Source organism: Tympanuchus pallidicinctus, unplaced genomic scaffold (genome assembly GCF_026119805.1).
Source record: "Tympanuchus pallidicinctus isolate F22 unplaced genomic scaffold, pur_lepc_1.0 scaffold7, whole genome shotgun sequence".
NCBI classification, from domain to species: domain Eukaryota; kingdom Metazoa; phylum Chordata; class Aves; order Galliformes; family Phasianidae; genus Tympanuchus; species Tympanuchus pallidicinctus.
Window position 1 is genome coordinate 26192737 of NW_026294791.1, and position 17887 is coordinate 26210623.

The window sequence follows — 17887 nt, forward strand, 5'->3', positions numbered from 1 at the left end:
TCAGAACTGCTTATTGAGGTGCTGCAACAAGTACTGAAATCCTTTCACTTAAACTTTCAAAGCTCAATAATTACTCCTCTTCATCTCATCCCCTTCCTCCTCACAACTTTTCCAGCAGCGATGTTCCAAATGGATCAGCCTTGACACAAGAAAACATCAGCCTCCTGTCAAACAAGGCAGCCTCTCTCAGCCTGTCAGAGGACCCGGAGGGAGGAGGAGACAGCCAAGACTCCCAGAGAATGGGTGTTACACCCACATCTGCTCCATGAAGAGAGGCCAGCGTACCCCAGAGTTCCTTTTGCTGGGGTGTTGGTAGCTTCCGTCACGTTTTATTCCAGGAGTGATTGGAGAAACCCAGGAGCAACAGCTGTAGCAGAGCAGCAGGTCCAGAGGCAATGTGCACAAACACAAATACTAGAAACAAATCCTGCACATAGTTCACATTAACGCATTTTTTAATTAAAAAAAAATGAAAATTAGCAGTATCTGCAAGCAATTCAAATTAAATTTGTTTTTGTTCTGTGAATGAACTTTATTTTAATAACTTCGGACGCCTTGGGTCCCAGGGCTTAAAAAAATAAGATATTATATATATACTCTGTTTGATTAATTGTATGATCTTAATGAAGTAGGTTTTTTCTTTTTTTTTTTTTTTTTTTTTTTTTGGTATTATTACATACCCAGTGCGTAATTCCTTATCACTTCTATTTCTCAACAAATATAACAACCTGGCCATTTCCTTTGTATGATTTAAAGGTGAACAGGGAATGTGGGCTGTAGAGTAGCTCTGGATTGCAGTGTCAGAAGATGTGCAGCAAATTAAATTCATAGAACAATTTCTCCCCTTGTTTGTAGGAACTGAGCCCAGCTTTTTTCTCGTTTAAGTAATTTTAAGTTTAAATATGACAAAATCTTTTTCAGTGCAACAGATGCAGACCAAATGTAAGCTTGTGCACAGCATGTGTGATCAGAACAGGAACAAACGATACGTCCAACATTCAGTACTTTTATTTGAAGATTGCTGTCCTGGTGGGGTTTTTTTTTGGTGGAGTTCAGCAGAATGCAGGCAGCTGAGGCTCACAGTAGAGAGACTGAACTATCCAGTCAAGGTTGTGCAGCATTAGTGAGGCAAGGTCTCTAGAAATAGCAAGCAGGAAGAATATAAGGCTGTGCAGTTGCTTGGAAGGATGTTAACTGGAGGTGAACTGTTGGCCTGTACTTGGTCACCCAGTGTTAGGTTGGTTTTGCTTGGTTGTTTTTCCCACTCTCGTTACGCTTTTAAAATAAGCTTGTCCAAAGTGCATACAGTGAGGTTAAAGCAGAGGGACTCGTTAACCTCTCTGCTTTCTGAAACAGGTCTTTTGTGTGCACTTCCCTCTCAGCAATCCTTGCCTTTGTTATTTCTTCATTGTTATTTTATTATTAAACATATAATAATTTCTTCTATGACCTGATTATTTTTTTTCTGTTCAGCGGCACATCAGGTATTTAATTGTGATGCCGTTTTGAGTGCCTTTCATTGACAGAGATGGTCATCTTTGGTTTGTGCACATCAGCAATGGTCATATCTCAGAAACAGAGGAGAATTGTTTGTTCTCTTGTAAAGTTCCCATTGTTTAGGTTCTGTGTGTCACAGACCTCGGAATCAATTTCTGGTTTGTCTGTCGCTGCTGCACTGAATCCTTCCCAGATGCCTATTTAGAGGAGAAAAGCTGCATCAAAAATTCCACTTCAGGTGCAGCACTGATCCTATCAGTCATAGTAAAAATGAAGTAAGTTTGGTTTGAGACCTAGCGTGCTGCTTCTAGTAGATGCTTTGTAAGCGTGAGTTGGAGGAACCGTGAGCCTTTCTAGATCTGTTTTCTTTAAAGAAACAAGGGACTTGTTCTTGCTGCACAATTTTTGACTTTGTTGGCGTGCACTAGGGTGAGACCCTGCATATGAAGAACTTCATAGAGGTTGATTTTTGAAGTGCTGCTCCCTCTGCACCTTCTTGGCCTGTTATTTTCTTTCTGGGTTAGACTACTAAATCAGAAAGCACTGGTTATGTAATAAATTACTGCATTGCTTTGGTTGGGTAAAGCAAGAGTTAATAATTTTCTTGTTTGTTTGTTTGTTTTTTCCTTAACTTTAACTCCTGCTGAGGTCATAGCAACCTTGGGCTAAGCTTTGCATTCATCATACTGTTAAATAAAACAAAATATGGGGGGTGGGAGGGGATACAGTCCCACTATTGCCTACCAGTAGGAGAGTCCAAACAGAAGACTCTTTTGAGTAGCAATTATTTAATTTGCCCAGTCAAGGCACCGCGTTTGTATACTATTTCACATTGAATTTGATTATGCCCTACAGACCTGGCTGGTCAAGGATTTGATACACATATTGGCTTGGGATTCGAGCTTTCTTTTTTATTTAAATAAAAATTTATATATAAATATATATATATACATATATACATAGTTATATCTGTATATATATTGGGTATGTTTTAAGAATTTTTTCGCATGAGCGCAGCTGTTGTGATCAGATATCTGGGAGGTAGAAGCACTGAGTGAAAATAAAGGCATTTTTCAGCACACACCCATGTATCTCCATATCTTCACGCATATTTATTTTGCTCTTAGTTGAGCTTTAGCCTCTTAACTGCTAGCAGTAGTTTTAAAGCATGCTTTTATTTTTTAAACCCCTCTTAACTTTTGGCAAAGAATCATCTTGGCGCTGCAACTTTGCCAGCCCCCATCCATCCGCATCTCCTACTTGAAGCCTAGCAGCACAGCCGTTCCCTTGGCACTGAGCGGAGCGAGGCTGATGCAGTTTAGAGCCTGGTAGGTCTGTTTCCTCCCTTCTCTGCTCTGAGCGTGGTGAGGAGCTACAGGTTCCTGGCAGCGTGCTTGGCAGCCGGCTGACGCAGCACGGCGCTGTGTCCTCCCATTCTCGAGCGCAGAGCTCCACCATCAGGTCAGCCTGCTCTTCCTTGGTTTTAATTAGTGTACTTCTTCCTGCTGAGTCTTTATCAGCACAGGGAGCTCGTTTTTGTTGAGATAATTAGTGCAATATTCTCACCTAGGAGGACAAGCCCAGAAGGTATCTTCTGTTTACTGCAATATTTTTTTAATGTGAACTGAATTCTCAAAAACGGTTATGTTTGGAACTACAGATTCCTTTTCAACACTAGTAAGAAAATCTGGAGGAGCAGAGAACTTTGTTTTACCTTTTATTGCTTCTGCCAGCTAGTTTCCTTTCCACGTTAGGAATCACTCCCTCTTTCCTCTTTGCTTTTGCTCCTTGGAGGTTAGCATTAAATCTTTCAGATTGCCTCTGCTGGCCTACATATAGCAAATGCTTCCAAAACATGGATTAGAAAGGAGACCTTACTCTTGTTGCTTCTCCTGTGTCCTGCTCTCCGTGCTGTACTTTGTGCGTGGTGTCCTTGTTGTGATCAATGTGTCCAGGTGAATGGCCTCTTTGCCCAGTATTATAGTTTGGCTTGTTAAATAGTTTGTTTAATATCTACCAGCAATATTGATTTTTGTTATTTCCCCCCTCCTCTTGCCCTTTCCTTGTTTCTCTGGAAAAGCTTAGTTGATGAGACAGTCAAACAGCCATGTATGGTGCATGCGTTTAATTCTTTCTGAAAGCAGCACCTAAAATGTTCACTTTTTACGAAAAAAGCTGGGAGAGCAGGTAGTTATACCTGCAGGTAGTTATACATACAGTGAAGGCACTGACAGTTGCAGTGTGTAACCAGAGAGTGACAGTTCCTGGAGCAACCCTATAGCGCATCATGGCCCCAGCTGTACAGGAATACGTGTGCACCTGCATGAAGCTGGTCTGATCTGTAAAGCAGTTCAGTCCTCCTACTAAAGCAAGAGGAAATAGTATTACAGTGGTGTTAAGAGCATCATTTCATAGGTAGGTTGGATTTTCTCCTGCAATAGACACCTTTGGACAGTTGTTGATACCCGAGTTTCAGCTTCAGCATGGACAGCCCTCCCTCTCCCCCCAAGAATGGGAAGCTTCAGGTGGTAGGTTAAGCTTCAGTGTGTCAGTGATTCAGCCAGTGTAGAAGTGATGTTGGTTTATTCTGTACCACCAGTATCTTTCTTCTCTTAGAAACATCACTGCATCCTTTCCTACGCCCTAGTTCTCTATATAGGAGGAATCTATACTTAGTTGCCCCTTTTGTATGTTACTGTATCCTGTCCCATTTTAGAATAGCACCTTTTTCCTTATTATCAGAGCACCTTTCAAAACTTGGAGTACTGTTGTCTGCTTCTTTTCCTCAATTTCTTTTCTGTCTTGTTTCCTTCGAGCCTTCTTCTCTGCCTCTTGTCCATACCTTCCTTTCTTTCCTTCTTGGCTTGCCCATTCACCCTCCCTGATTGTGTAACAGTGACAGCTTGCTGCCTCAAAACAGAGCATTCAAATGAATTCGCTTAGCCAATAACTTCTGTGAAGTTGCCTTTTCTAATGGTGTTATTACTCAGTGATGCACAAATGTGATATTGCCCCTACTGGTAGGCAAACGAGGGATCTGTATAAACATGGTAAACTGCTGTTTTTCTTTAAAGGAGAGCCAAAGACTTGTGCTTTACACTTTTTTTTTTTTTCCTGGTGTAGCCATTTGATTGTCAAATCTTTGTAGGGTTCTGTGAGTTGACTGTATTATCCTAACAGAAATTTTAAAATCTTCACAATTGTTAAGCCTTACCCATGCATTGTGTTGTGGAAAATCATTCCGTGTAGTCATACAAATTGCCATGTACTGAGATGTATCTGGGGTATTCTGACATGTTCTGTCTCCCGTGTGCTCTCCCAGCTGCTCGAGTGGCTCATTTAGAGAGGGAGAAGAAACAGAAATTTGTATAATTGAAGAAGCCTTGTCTTAGTTTAAATCGACTTGAATACTGCTTTGAATTATCTTTATTTGCAGAAAAAGAAAAATCTGTGCTACAAACAGATTTATTGAGCTATTGAGCCCTTTGGAACTGAAAAGGTACATCAAACTAGCATTAAATTAGATGAATAAGAAGCAAACTCATACGACTACCTTGTCTCATGACAGCAAAAAAGGCAAAATCCTTTTAGAAAGGACTAGGAAGGAGACTTTTCACTGACAAAAATAAAAGTTCACTTGCATTTCCCTGCCTAACTTAAATTCTTGCAGACTGTTACTCAGGTTTTTGGCTTCAGAGAGAAATCTGTGAGGAGCCCAACACCTTGCTGCCATTTCCACTTATAATCTGAACCATAACGAAGCAAACTGCAGGATAGTTTCCTGAAGGAGTACAGTATAAACTAGCTATTTCACGCCTACTTGTATGGTCCAACAAATTCAGAGCTAACAGTCAGGAGGCTCAGCAGCAGGAGTGCTGACTCACCTTCCCTGTTCTCAAGTGAGGAACGAAGAAAACCCGTATCAGCAGCGTGCAAGTGCTGTGTGTGTCCACGTGCAGATGGAGTATTCGTTGTCTTAGAACAGCTAGAAGGAGCACAGAGCAAGGCTGGCTGTTTCTATGACTTCACTGCCGTGTTCGGATTTGGTCATTGTTCGTTTTACAGAACATCACCTCCTACTCTGAGCTAAAAAAAAATAATCAAGTGTCAGCAGCTTAACCTTTTGTATGACAACAGATCAATTTCCCTGGGTGAAAAAAAGGAAGCAAAGTTCTTGAGTTGTTTAAAAAGGAGTTTAGACATGAATTGGAAAGACCATCTGCCTTGCTTGCATAAAGTCTGAATTTGAGGAGAGTGAGGTCAGACCTTGGTGCTAGAAGTTGGATGGCTGCTGCTTGCAGTACCCGAGCACGCAGTCTGCGTAGCACAGATTGATCTTTCTCAGATCAAGAATAGCTTGGAATGTCAAACACTGCACTGGGGATTCTGTTTTCCACACTCAGCTGTTACCAAGTGCATTAACTCCTACTGAAAGGAGGAAGAAAGAGGCTGAAGAGTAAATCAGCTCAACTTATGTAAGTAAACAATTCAGGGGAGCGTTATCCCAGCCGCATCCCCTTACCTAGTTAATAAATGGTCTTTACTCTTGTGTAGGAAGAAGCTCAGTGTTGTCACTGTCTGTGAGGCACTTCTTGTGATGCAGGTAGGGTCTTGATTAGCAGGGAAAGGAGAACAAACTTAGTACTGATTTATTTATTTTTTATGGCAAGAGTAACATGGAGTGGTGGAAACTCTGAACGCTGTTGTAAGTTAAGAGGGTGCAGTTTTTTCTGAAAATTCCTAATAAAAAGAGCGTGTGGGAATTTGGATTTTTCTGCATCCTCTTCTTTCTACACCAGAAACATCCCAGTCATTAGAAGCTTAAAATCTGTGACCATAGTAATCAAAATTGGATGTCTTGTAGCTTAGTAACGTAAATAATTAACTATTTATCCCAGTCAATCTTTGCGATTTCAGTGAGCTGGCGTATGATTTTAGTGCAGATTGCCAAGTGTTCAGCATTTTGGGCAGTTTAGGTGCCTGGCTGCATCCTGCACACAGTTGGATGTTTTCCTGCTCCAGGAAACAAGAGAGTTCTAGGAAAAATCAGCTTCAGGTGAAGGAAACACAGCCTTGAGAAAAACAGAAGTAACAGGTGGTGCAGTGTCTCTGAAAAAATAACAACACAACGCATTACAGGTAATGGGGTTACGTATGAAATGTGAATGGGAGAAAATATATGTGTAAGGAAAAAAAAAAAACAACCTTGTGGAGTATTTGATGTTTAAGAAATGATTTGCTTCTTTGTACTGTTCAATGGATTTATGGATAGTTCTGTGGCAGGCTGTACTCACAAGTCTTTGGCATCCGAACCAGATTGTGTACTGGATGAATCCCACAACTGGACGTGTGCACTGACCTCTTCATTTCCAGCTTTTTAAAATAAAACTTGGTAGCAGCACTTTAGAAATGTGTAAAGCAACAGAGTGGAAACCCTGTTTGCATCACAGCTGCTCCAGAGTTTACAGTTGGCCCCTTTTATCTGCAGCCCCTTCTGCAGGAAGCTGCTGTAACGTGGACAAACCCAGCACACCGGACGGCTTGGTTTTTCTAATTCTAAGGAGTTCCCGTTACCCCTTTGGCCTTTGCTTGCTGTGTAAGCAGCCTCTGTGCTAAGAGGAGCTTTCCTTGAAGTCAGCTTAGCAACTGTGCTGTAGCTTGATTATTTTCCCCGTTTTCTATACCCAGTAACATAGTGTCAGGAGCTCCTTCCTCATTGTAGCTGTTGCTGTGGGGAGGAAGAGGTGAGGCAAAGCACTGGTGAGATGAGAGTGGAAGAGTTACAGGACGGTCAGTGCAACAGCTCCCAGCTCCTCTTGGAAATATCTGCTTCCAGTTGTGGGATTTCTCTATAGATGACTTTTTTTCTCTTGTTTTTGTAAGCCTAGGTGTTTGTTTGGTGTTTTTTTTTTTGATCTTGTTAGTTCTGTACCGGTCTCCCCGAGACATACTGCAGTCATTATCACCTTTTTGGGTGGAGTTTATTTTTTGGTTTGTTTGGTTTTTTAAATAACTTTTTAACATTGGTGCATATATGCTTGGGATAGAGCTCATGTAATTTTCCAATCGTATTGATTGTATGTGATTGTGCCCTGCAGAGGTATATTTAACAAAAAATAAAAAAGGATAGTCTAGGTAATAAAGGAGACCATGAGATTTGTTGAGTCAGGTTATGAACTATTTCTTGAATTTATTTAGGATTTTGGATAAGTGAAATTCCTTGTCTGCTGTTCTCATAAGTCACTGCTAAACAAAGCGTCGTTATTCCCATGTGTTGAGCTGGTTCTTTTCTTGCTTTTTTCCTCCCCCTGTTTTTCTTTCTTTCCTGCTTCGCTTTCCCATTGAAAAATAATAATTCTTAAGCCTTATGTGAATGGCTGACTGTTGGAGTGATTTTGTGAATATGTGCTGTGTGTAACTATCGGGACGCTTTCAATAGAAGTAGAGATGAAGTAGAGCTTATGAGAAGAGTTCCATCAAGTGAATTCTTTGCAAGTTCAGGGGAAGCTGGAAGCCTTGTACACACACTGAGCCTGCAGGCACTGCAATACCTCTCCTTGAAGCATGAGGTGCTTTCCTGCCTTTTGGGAAAACCCGGGTGACAAAAGGAGTAGAAGAGGTCACTGTATCTGACTGTCTTTACTCCTGCAATAGACTTCGTATGGTGGGAAGAACAGCCTGCCAGGTATTGTGCTGCAGCAGGACGGAGCGGGCTGAAGGAGGCAAAAGGCAAGGGAGGTCCAGAGGTCTGAAAGTCAGTGTTTGTCTCCCTGTTTCTTAAAGTACAGAGCCTACGTGTCACTTGTGTTAAAGAGCAAGGAAGCGGAGACCTATTGCGTGTGCATGATGGTGACATAGAAAAAGCCTTATGTTGAAATGCTGTTTCCTTTCCTCTCTTTGCTTTGCTTTTCTCCCTGTTCAAGCTGGCTCAGCCTCACCTTGCTTTCACAGTGTCTGAGAGTCCTTTGAGTTGCAGATCCAACGAACACTTGAACTGGTGGAAAGGTGGTGATTCACTACTTGGTCTGTAAATAGATGGAAGTGTCTACAAGGTCTTATCTGCTTTTCTGTCAGCATTTATATTAAATGATAAATTAATGGAGAACACTGAAATATCTCTCATTTTCTGTCTCGGATGAATGTGCATTCCTCTGGGTGTGCTGTCCTGATGGCGTATGGTTCAGACCAAGGTGTTGGTTCTCCTTGGGCCTGGAGCATGAGAGATGCTGAATGGCAGAGAAGCAGCTGCTTCTGTGGGCTGTCTGTTCTCTGCCTGCCTGCAAGCCAGGTCGCTCCTTCCAACAAGAAAGAATGTTCAACATAACCCATTTTGCTAATTGACTGGAGGTCCAGCATGCAGTGAGCACCAAATGCTGTCCTCACTGCCTTTAGGGCAGTCACACAGCTGGCCTCTCACTGGGTCACTTGAAACATTCAGTTCCTATGAAGAGAGTTGTGTTTGGTGAGCGATCATGTGGAAACTGGGTGTTTCTGCAGGCAATGGTTCCCTTTCTCATTTTCCCCACTGGTCTGAGGGCTCAAGGATGTTCAGGTACACTTGAAACCAACTTGAACTTCTGTGGAAGTTTGCTTGAAAAAAAAAAAAAAAAAAAAAAAAAAAAAAAAGTGAATTGCTGCAGAGTCTGATCAAAGGAACTGAATGGGGAGCTTTGGGGAAACCTGCTGGTTTTTTTCTCTGGCCTCCTCAGGGGTGGCTCTGCCCAGCCAGTGCTGAGCTGTTAGTTTGAGCTGAACCCACAATAAATTGCCACTTACCTACTGCACTCAAGATAGGTATTTATCAGCTCCCCTGTGGAGTATGGCTTGGGCAGCTGATGGATCCTTTCAGCCCTATGCTAGGTTTGGGAATAAATACTTAGAGGAAGCCCCCAGCTCGCCATCTTCTGCATTCTGCAATTAGCCTCGCTGCTAATAGAGCCACCATCGTAAGGGAGTTGTTCCCTTGCTCTGTTTTAGACATTCTGCCTCTGTTTGCAGTGAGTGCATAGCTACAGTGCTGCTGTGCCTCATCATGCTGGTGAGCCTTCAATCCCGTAGCTTGAGCTGCGTGGGATGTGCAGAACACAGTGGGTGCCTGCCCGTTTCACGTGGCATAGAGCTACCCCTCAGCACTGGATGAAGAGCCCCTGCTTGGGTGCAGCACACGGCTGTGCTGGGAGCAGAGAACAGGCGATGCCTTCTGAAGGCTCCGGGGCTGGGAGCAGACCTTGCCTCAGTGGTGACACCAGCACTGCTGGGAGCGCTGTGAGCAGCACAGCTGAGCCTTTCCTTGCAGTGCGCTGCTCGCCTGGAGTTGCTGGGTGCTGCTCAAAGGGCACCGTGTGGCTTCTGTGCTCACTTTGGACAAAGACAGCCCTGCTGGAGGATGGGTGTGAGCAAGAACGTTTGCGAGACTGACGTGTTGGGCACAGCCAGTTTCCAGGTGGTACTTGTGGCCCTGGGCTGTAACGCAGCCTTGCTTTGGAGGCCCTCCTCTGCAGCCTGGGACCACAAGCGCTGCTCCTGAGAGCTGCGTTTTGCTGAGCAATGAGGTACCAGAGTGAGATTCACAGACACCTCAGGGGTTGGGATTTAGTGACCTCTTGAAAACTTTTTCACGAGCAGTTATTTTTTTTATTGGCAAGAAAGGAAGGCACCTTACGTTTGTAAGGGGTAGGTGGTCAAACTTTCCCTTGTCAGATTGAACTTTAAAACCTCTTTCAAGCCAAACATTGCTTTTTTGTTTTCCTGCTCTTTGTTTAACCTTCTGCAGCGGTCATCAGCCTTTGGCCCCAGCATCCTGCCCCCATCCTGCCCGCTGCTGGAGCCAGTGTGGAGCTGCTCTGGGAGCCTAGGGCTTGAGCACTGCCTGTCCTCCTGGGGATCTGCATTTACATCCAGAACACAGGAGGCTGGAGGCACCAGGCCGGGTAAGAGAAACCACTTCTGCTAATGCTTTGTTTTTAACCAAATCACAGCTCCGTTTTCCTATTGAAGGAACTCAGGCTGCTGCTGCTCTGGATGTGGGGCTTCTGCCCAGGACATGGGGAGCTTAAAACATCACAGTTCCCATCGAGGAGCAATTTGTGCCCAGCTCACTGATGGACTGCGCTTCATCTTATTTCTTTGTGGAACTGCTTCATGCTGTGGCGACCGCGTTGTAGGCTGGGTTGTCCTGGGTGAGCACCAACCCTGGCCTGGCTGCGTAGGAGCAGCCCTGGTCTGCTCTGCACCAGTCTGGGGGAGGGGAGCAGTAGGGAAGGGTTTTCTGTTGATCTCTAATCAGGTTGAGCTGCTGGGCTCAGAGTGCTGCAGGACTGCCAGGGCAGGTAGCAGGGGTGAGTGCAACGCTTGTTGTGGGATGAAGGCAAAGCTGTGGGGGGACACATGGGCTGTGCTGGCTGCAGCCTGGCTGTGGGATTGGGGGTGCTCACATCTGTATGGAGCCCTCTGGTTTTTAGCTGAATCAGCAACTTGTTCCTTGGTTTTCTGTGCTTCTCACAGAGGTGACTGAAACAGGACGGCCAAGCCCTTCCCCCTCTGTGTGCTCTTCCTTGCCAGTAACTCTTCCCAGGCAGCCATTTGCTGTAATACGTTTGGACTCCCTCCAGCTGATGCGTGGAGTGTGGACAGTATGAAAAGGAGGCCCAAGGAGCTGCTGGGGGAGCAGGGCAGCTCCCAGCCAGTGGTACGGCATGCAGCCCTGTGGGTCTTGTGTTCCTCTCCCGCCGTGTGTGTGTGCACTGGGTATGCTGGGGGGCTGGGATGGCCCAAGGAGCTGATACATCAGATTGAAGGGGCTAAGAGTGTGAAATCTCACATCCCCCCCCGAACGGATGGAATCTAAAGCCAGGAAAAGCTGTGGGATGTTCAGCACCAACCGCAGGGCATGCAGTGCAGTGGTGTGGGGCTGAGCTCCCTCCCCTGCAGGAGCTGGAAGTAGGGAACAGTGCCACTTCCTGCGGTGCTCCCAACTGCCAGAGTGCTTCCCTTCCTCCTGCCTGCCATGGTGCTTGCAGGGTCAGTCTATTTGACTTCCCACCCCTTTCAGGCTTTGCGTTCTGTGCTGCTGCAGCTGTTCCATGCATCTGTCCTTCATATTCTTGCAACAGTATGTTTGCTTTTACCACTCAGAGAGGCCGTGTTCTCAAGAGCAAGAGCATCTTGTGCACGTCCTCTTGCAGTGCTTGCTGCTGCACTAACAGTGTGCTGGAGAGGGCCCCCAAGGCTCGGTACAGCCCCAGTGCCAAATGAGGTAATTTCTGCTTTCATGGAAGAACTGCAGCCCAGATGAAGTCACAGACTGATCTGGGTTGGAAGATCATCCAGCCATTGCACAAGAGCATGGGCAGGGAGTTGTGAAAGAGCCCAGAGCTCCGTGCATCACCCTGTGCTGCCCTGCTGGGTGCTGGCAGCTCCAGCGGTCATTAAAAAAAACCTTCAGTTTTGCCGCTGAAGGAGCAGCACAAGGTGGCTGCAGCGGTGGGCACATGGGGTCTTTCCCCATGCCTGCCTCCAGAGGAGCCGTGGGGACATGAGCAAACCCATCGGGAGTTACACAGAGGACATCTCTAGGATGCAGTGTTTATCAGCCCTAGGGTGCCCAGTAATGTGCTGCTGGGGCTGGCGGGATGTGTATCCCCTGCTTGAGCTTCCTGCAGTAGTTAGAACAGCGCAAGGCTGAGGTGGGCCTGAAAGCACAGCTAGAAATTGAAAGGGCAGAAGGATTTGAGGGAAGGAAGGAAACAGAGCTGGAGAAGGAGGTCTCCCAGCAAAAAGGGAAGGAAACCATCCAAAGCACCGTGTCTGAGGGCGCTCCTCTGCTGAGCTTGGGACACGGAGCTCTTCCCCAGGAGGGAGCAGGGCAGGGTCTGTGCAAAGCAAAGATGTGAATGCAGTGCAGAGCGGACTTTGACGCCTTCCCCATAGAGTGATCAGAGCTTTGGTCTGTTTTTGCACCAGCTTGTTAGGTCTGCTTAAAAAAGGGCACCCGTGGCTCTAGGAAAGCACTATTTCCATTGTGCTATTCTAAAAGCAGGATGTGCTCAGAGGTGTGCTGCCCTGCTGGGGCTGTCCTGGTCCATCCCACAGCTGCACTACAGGAGGGCAATGGGAGGAGGACCATGAGGGTCCCGATGCCCCGATGCTGGCTGGGCTGGGGGCACTGGGAGCTCCCTGGGCAGGCGGGCCCACACTCAGCAAACTCTCTGCTTCCAGGATGATGCATCTCTTCATGGTGTGTCTCTTCAGCCTCTGGGGCATGGCTGCCCCTGTACGCTATGCCGTTGAAGACATTTGCACTGCGAAGCCCCGCGACATCCCAGTGAACCCCATCTGCATCTACCGCAACCCTGAGAAGAAGCCCCAGGAAAGCGAGGTGCTGGAGCCGGGGAAGAAGGGCAGGATCCCGGAGTTCACCAACCCCCGTGTCTGGGAGCTGTCCAGAGCCAACTCGCGCTTCGCCGTCGTCTTCTACAAGCACCTGGCCGACTCCAAGGACAACGAGGAGAACATCTTCCTGTCTCCCCTCAGCATTTCCACAGCCTTTGCCATGACCAAGCTCGGGGCATGCGGTGACACCCTGCAGCAGCTCATGGAGGTCGGTGGCGTTTCCTCAGCCTTCCCTGTAGCTGCTACTGGGGCCTGGAAGGCTGTGGAGCTGGTGGTGCCAGCGGCTGCTGGGGGCTGCCTGGCCTGGGCAGCTGGCATGGGAGGGGATGCTTTTATTTAAACAGCTGTCGGGTGGGAGACAGGAGGCTGCTTGGGTCTCAGCTCATTCAGGTTCCAGTTCTGCAAGGACCCACCAAAACCTTGAGGTGTGCCTTCCTCTGTGGGCAGCCCCTGCTGTGGGACAGCAACCCTTCTCTCTCTGGGCCATGCTCCCAACACTCTCCTTTTCCCTACAGAAGGGCTGGTAACACCCACTTCTGCCTCTCATAGGAAGTGATGCCACAGATAATAAGCAATGTGCTATGGGATTTTCTGTGCCTGAAGCCCTGAGATGGATAGGAGCTGACAAATTGGAGCTGTCTTTCCAGCTGACAGCTAGGAACAGAATAGAAAAAAATCACTGTGCTGCTGCAATCTACCCTCAAAACAATTGCCACATACTTGAAAATAGATAACGAGTAGCAGAATTACTCAACAGACCATGAGAATTACTCCTGGGAAGGAGCAGCCTTCGGCATTCTCACAGGATTAGAGCAAACCCTGCAAGTCCTCCCATGGCCTGCACTGACCCAAGAGCTGCATCTGGCCCCATCAGTGCCATGCCCACCTGGTGCAGGGCTCTCATGGGGAAAGGCCAGGCTGCTGTCGATTCAGGAAAGGGTCAGGTTGGATATCAGGAGTAGGTTCTGTGCCAGTGGGTGGTTGGCACTGGAACAGCCTCCCCAAGGCAGTGGGCACAGCACTAAGCTGCGGGAGTTCAAGAAGTGCCTGGATGATGCTGTTGGACACAGGGTCTGAGTTTTGGGTGGTCCTTGTGTGGAGCCAGGAGTTGGTCCCAATGGTCCTTTTGAGTCCCTTCCAACTCGGGATATTCTGTGGTTCTGTTATTCTAAGGCTGCGCCTTAGGGGATGAGCGGAGGGCAAGAGCTACATCACCACTTGCTGTTGGAGCACAGGAGCCTGCTGATTGATTCCTTTTTCCTCTGTGGCCCCTCCAGGTCTTCCAGTTTGACACTATTTCAGAGAAGACGTCTGACCAGGTCCACTTCTTCTTTGCTAAGCTCAACTGCCGTCTTTACAAGAAAGCCAACAAGTCATCAGAGCTAGTATCAGCAAACCGTCTCTTTGGAGAGAAATCCTTGGTCTTCAATGAGACTTACCAGAACATTAGTGAAATAGTTTACGGAGCCAAACTCTGGCCATTGAACTTCAAAGTGAGTTTGAACTGCTTGAGATTCCTGGTTTGTTTGTTTTTTTTCCTCCCTGTCCTGCTTTTGCTGCATCCCCATCCCCTGCTGCAGGGAGTGCCACGCTCAGCACAGGGAACACTGGTGAAGACAGACAGCAGCTTCTCCTGTCCCAGCTCTGTAACCACAGTCACTTCCCAGCTTCTCCTTTCTAAACGGTGCTGTGCTGCACAGTGTCCTCCCTTGGGAGGTGTTTATAACCTTCCACTTAAGCTATTTTGGTCTCATCCTTCAGGAGAAGCCAGAGCTTTCCAGGCAGATCATAAACGAGTGGGTAGCCAATAAGACGGAGAGGCGCATTACAGAAGTGATCCCAGAAAAAGGTATCGATGAGCTCACTGTCTTGGTCCTGGTCAACACCATTTATTTTAAGGTACGGCTAACAAAGCTGGAGAGCAGCCAATTTCCAAGGGGCAGCGACGTTGCTCATGTTTGCTTTTGTCCTCATCATCTCCCTGTCAGGGGCACTGGAAGTCACAGTTCCCAGCTCCAAACACGAGACTGGATTTATTTCACAAAGCCAACGGTGAGACCTGCAAAGTCCCCATCATGTACCAGGAGTCCAGGTTCCGCCATGCGTTCATCCAGGAGGACAAAGTCCAGGTGCTGGAGCTGCCTTACAAAGGGGACGACATCACCATGGTGCTGGTTTTGCCCAAAGCTGGCACGCCGCTGGTGGAGGTGGAGCGAGACCTGACGTCGGACAAGCTGCAGGACTGGATCAACTCTATGAGGGAGGTCTCCCTTACTGTGTCCCTGCCACGCTTCCGCATCGAGGACAGCTTCAGCGTCAAGGAGAAACTGAGAAAAATGGGGCTGGAAGATCTCTTCAGTCCAGAAAACGCCAAGCTGCCAGGTGAGGTGTGAGGGTGGGGGCAGCCTGCCTGCGAGGAAAAGAACACTGAGCACGTTTAAGTGATGCTGCACCACTGAGGGACTCGGCACTCAGCCCTCGCTCTGGGCACACAGCCCTGCTTAGCTCTGAGGGCACGGGAGTTGAGCAATCCACTGCGTGCAGTTGGTGGAGGATATCCTCGTTTTAGGGCAGATGTGCCTGCTGGGTTTCAGTGCTGTCCATGAAGGGAGGGACTGTTTTGCATCTCGAGCTCCTGTCTCAAAACATGGTTTTGATTTCCTTGTTTTGTTATTCTGGGTTTCAGGTATAGTTGCAGAGGGCCGTACAGACCTGTATGTATCTGAGGCTTTCCACAAAGCCTTCATTGAGGTAAGCTTCATTTTGTCCCAGGATGTGTTTTGCTTTTTGTTTTTTAAAAGCATGAAGCATAACAGGAAAAATGTAAAAGACTGTGGCTCTAACACAGATTGTCTCCACAAGGAGACACTGAAGCACAGTGCATCCTCGTGCTTCAAATTGGTGGGGAGGGATGTAGAGCACTCTAAAAGCTGCATAACGCCTGTGTCTTAATTCCTCCTCCTCTTCTGGTTGGTAGGTGAATGAAGAAGGCAGTGAGGCGTCAGCAGCGACATCTGTTCTTATCTCTGGCCGTTCCTTCCCCATAAACAGAATCATCTTTGAGGCCAACAGGCCCTTCTTGCTCTTCATCCGGGAAGCCGCCCTCAACACCATTATATTCATGGGCAGAATATCTGATCCTTGCTCCTAAAGGCTGCCCGAGCCTCACCTCTCCCCTCCCTGCCCCTGGGAAAGGGGTGGTAGGGCACTGCCATGCAACCCAGGTTGTGCTGGGGTGGCTGTATTACTGTTTGGTGCCAGCTGCAGGGAGGGGCCGTCCTTCTCCCGCTCCAACCCTCGTTCAAAGGAAGCTGATTTATTTTTTTTTTTTAAATAATGGCACTGGTATTTTCATGGCAGCCATTCCAGTATCACTGGCATTCTTGCATCCGACCCCTCCTCCCTCTCAGGCATCAAACTGTAACTGATCCTCCAGTACGTTAAGGCCTATAGATCTGTATGGAATAAACTCATCTCTGAACGGACGCTTTTCACTAAGTCACTTCCTAGGCTTAACCTTCCCTTTCTCAATGAACATGCCCTTTCCCACACTCCTCAGTCGCAGCAGCAGCAGCCAAGCAACCAATGCTGGGCCAGGGCCATCTTCTGCAGCTCTGCAGCGTGCAGCTGATGGGTGGAGGAGCTGCCAAGCACCAGGGCTCTGCTTCAAGCAGTCCTGCCGTGCCCAAGTGCTGAACTAGTGAAAGCCTCGCCGTGGCTGCTCAGGCTGTTTGTCTGAGTAATGAGCTTTAAACGAGCTCCGTCCTCTGAGAAATCTGCATTTACGGCCGGAGTTCAAAATAACAAAGGTGGTGAAAAAATACGGTCTTGTCCTGCTGTTGGTGCAAGTTCCAGAAGAGCTGAGCGCAGACTGCTGCTGACACCAGAGTGGGGGGCAGTCCCTGGGCTGCCATTTGCTCTGGATTTGGTAGGGCATCTGTGTGAGCTTTCTAGTAATGTTCCGGACTGTGGATGTTGAACATGATGAGAAAGGAAGCAGCTGGGAAAGCTGGGCAGGCTCACTCCCATCACAGCCACCCACGGTGTGCAGGTGCCCGGCCTGGCTGGGAGGAAACCCTGCTAGGCAGGAGCAGTCAGCTACAGGAGACGGGCACAGAGCTGAGTATTAAACCATTTAATTCTCAAACCACTCACATGCATAATGTTCTTTTACACCGTGTTAAAAGAAAGAAGAAAAATGCAATTTGTTTTTGATACAAACAGAAGTTCAAGTATACATTGCTAGAATTTTCAAAGATTCCTACCCAAGTCGCTAGATTTTTTCATTCACATTGTTCTTAAAGCTGTCCGACGAGAGCACTTATTTGCTGAACTGCTGAAATGCAATTGTACAACTGCACAACCCCTCCGCCTCGGCCTTGTGCCCCTGCCACAGCTCTGCTGCTCACACTGCAGCCCCTGCCCATCCCATGGGGCACGGAGCAGCACGGGGACGGCTGGTGGGATCGCTGAGAACAGCAGGACCACGCTGCAACCTACTGCAGACCGAGTGTGAGTACAGACTTCTTTTTTATCTTTTTTTTTTTCATTGCAACCAAGAATAAAATTAAAAATAAACAATAATTAGTACAGCAGGAAATTTTCTTAAGTGTGAGAATAAGTCTTGAGGGTGAGGACGCGTGTCCTACGCGTTCGAGTTATAAGCCAAGAGTCGATGGTGACAGCACAATTTCTCTTACAAATGCTTACTCTGCAACCCAGCTCTGAGCGGAATCAACAGGGGACACGTGGACTTGGACTATTATTATTTTTAAATACTCAACTGCTGAGGGCTCCATATCCACAATATGAAAAACCTCACACCCCCAGGAACAGCCTCACCTTAGCTCAGCCCTGTGCTGCGCTGGACCTGGGGGCACCATCTGACCTCCTGTAAATGGGTTAAATTCTCCCTACAGGCAAAGGTGGTGGCGGGTTTTGTTTTTGTGACCGATTTACAACCGGATTGCAACAGGCCCCATCCTGTTGTTGCCTTCGG

The 17887-nt window shown here is 47.3% G+C and overlaps 2 protein-coding genes across 14 annotated transcripts in view; both read left to right on the forward strand.

Moving 5' to 3' along the window:
* RC3H1 (ring finger and CCCH-type domains 1) overlaps positions 1-8610 on the forward strand; it is a 57101-nt gene extending 48491 nt beyond the window's left edge. For 9 of the 12 annotated variants that reach the window (XM_052666160.1, XM_052666167.1, XM_052666171.1 and 6 more), the window contains one exon: positions 116-8610. In XM_052666160.1, coding sequence (XP_052522120.1) covers positions 116-269 — 154 coding nt within the window. In that variant the 3' untranslated portion in view covers positions 270-8610. The remainder of the gene's footprint in view (positions 1-115) is intronic. The other 3 variants (XM_052666163.1, XM_052666166.1, XM_052666169.1) reach the window with 1 other exon arrangement.
* A 1676-nt stretch (positions 8611-10286) lies between these two features.
* Positions 10287-16373, forward strand: SERPINC1 (serpin family C member 1). 2 transcript variants are annotated; one of them, XM_052666192.1, is made up of 8 exons: positions 10294-10427; positions 11632-11752; positions 12715-13096; positions 14166-14381; positions 14650-14787; positions 14877-15270; positions 15575-15639; positions 15866-16373. In XM_052666192.1, the coding sequence occupies exons 2-8, from the start codon at positions 11748-11750 to the stop codon at positions 16037-16039; spliced, it is 1374 nt and encodes a 457-aa protein (XP_052522152.1). In that variant the 5' UTR covers positions 10294-10427; positions 11632-11747; the 3' UTR covers positions 16040-16373. The 2 variants fall into 2 exon arrangements, with proteins under 2 accessions (XP_052522153.1, XP_052522152.1); XM_052666193.1 differs by lacking the exon at positions 11632-11752 and having other exon boundaries at positions 10287-10427.
* The last annotated feature ends 1514 nt before the right edge of the window (positions 16374-17887 follow it).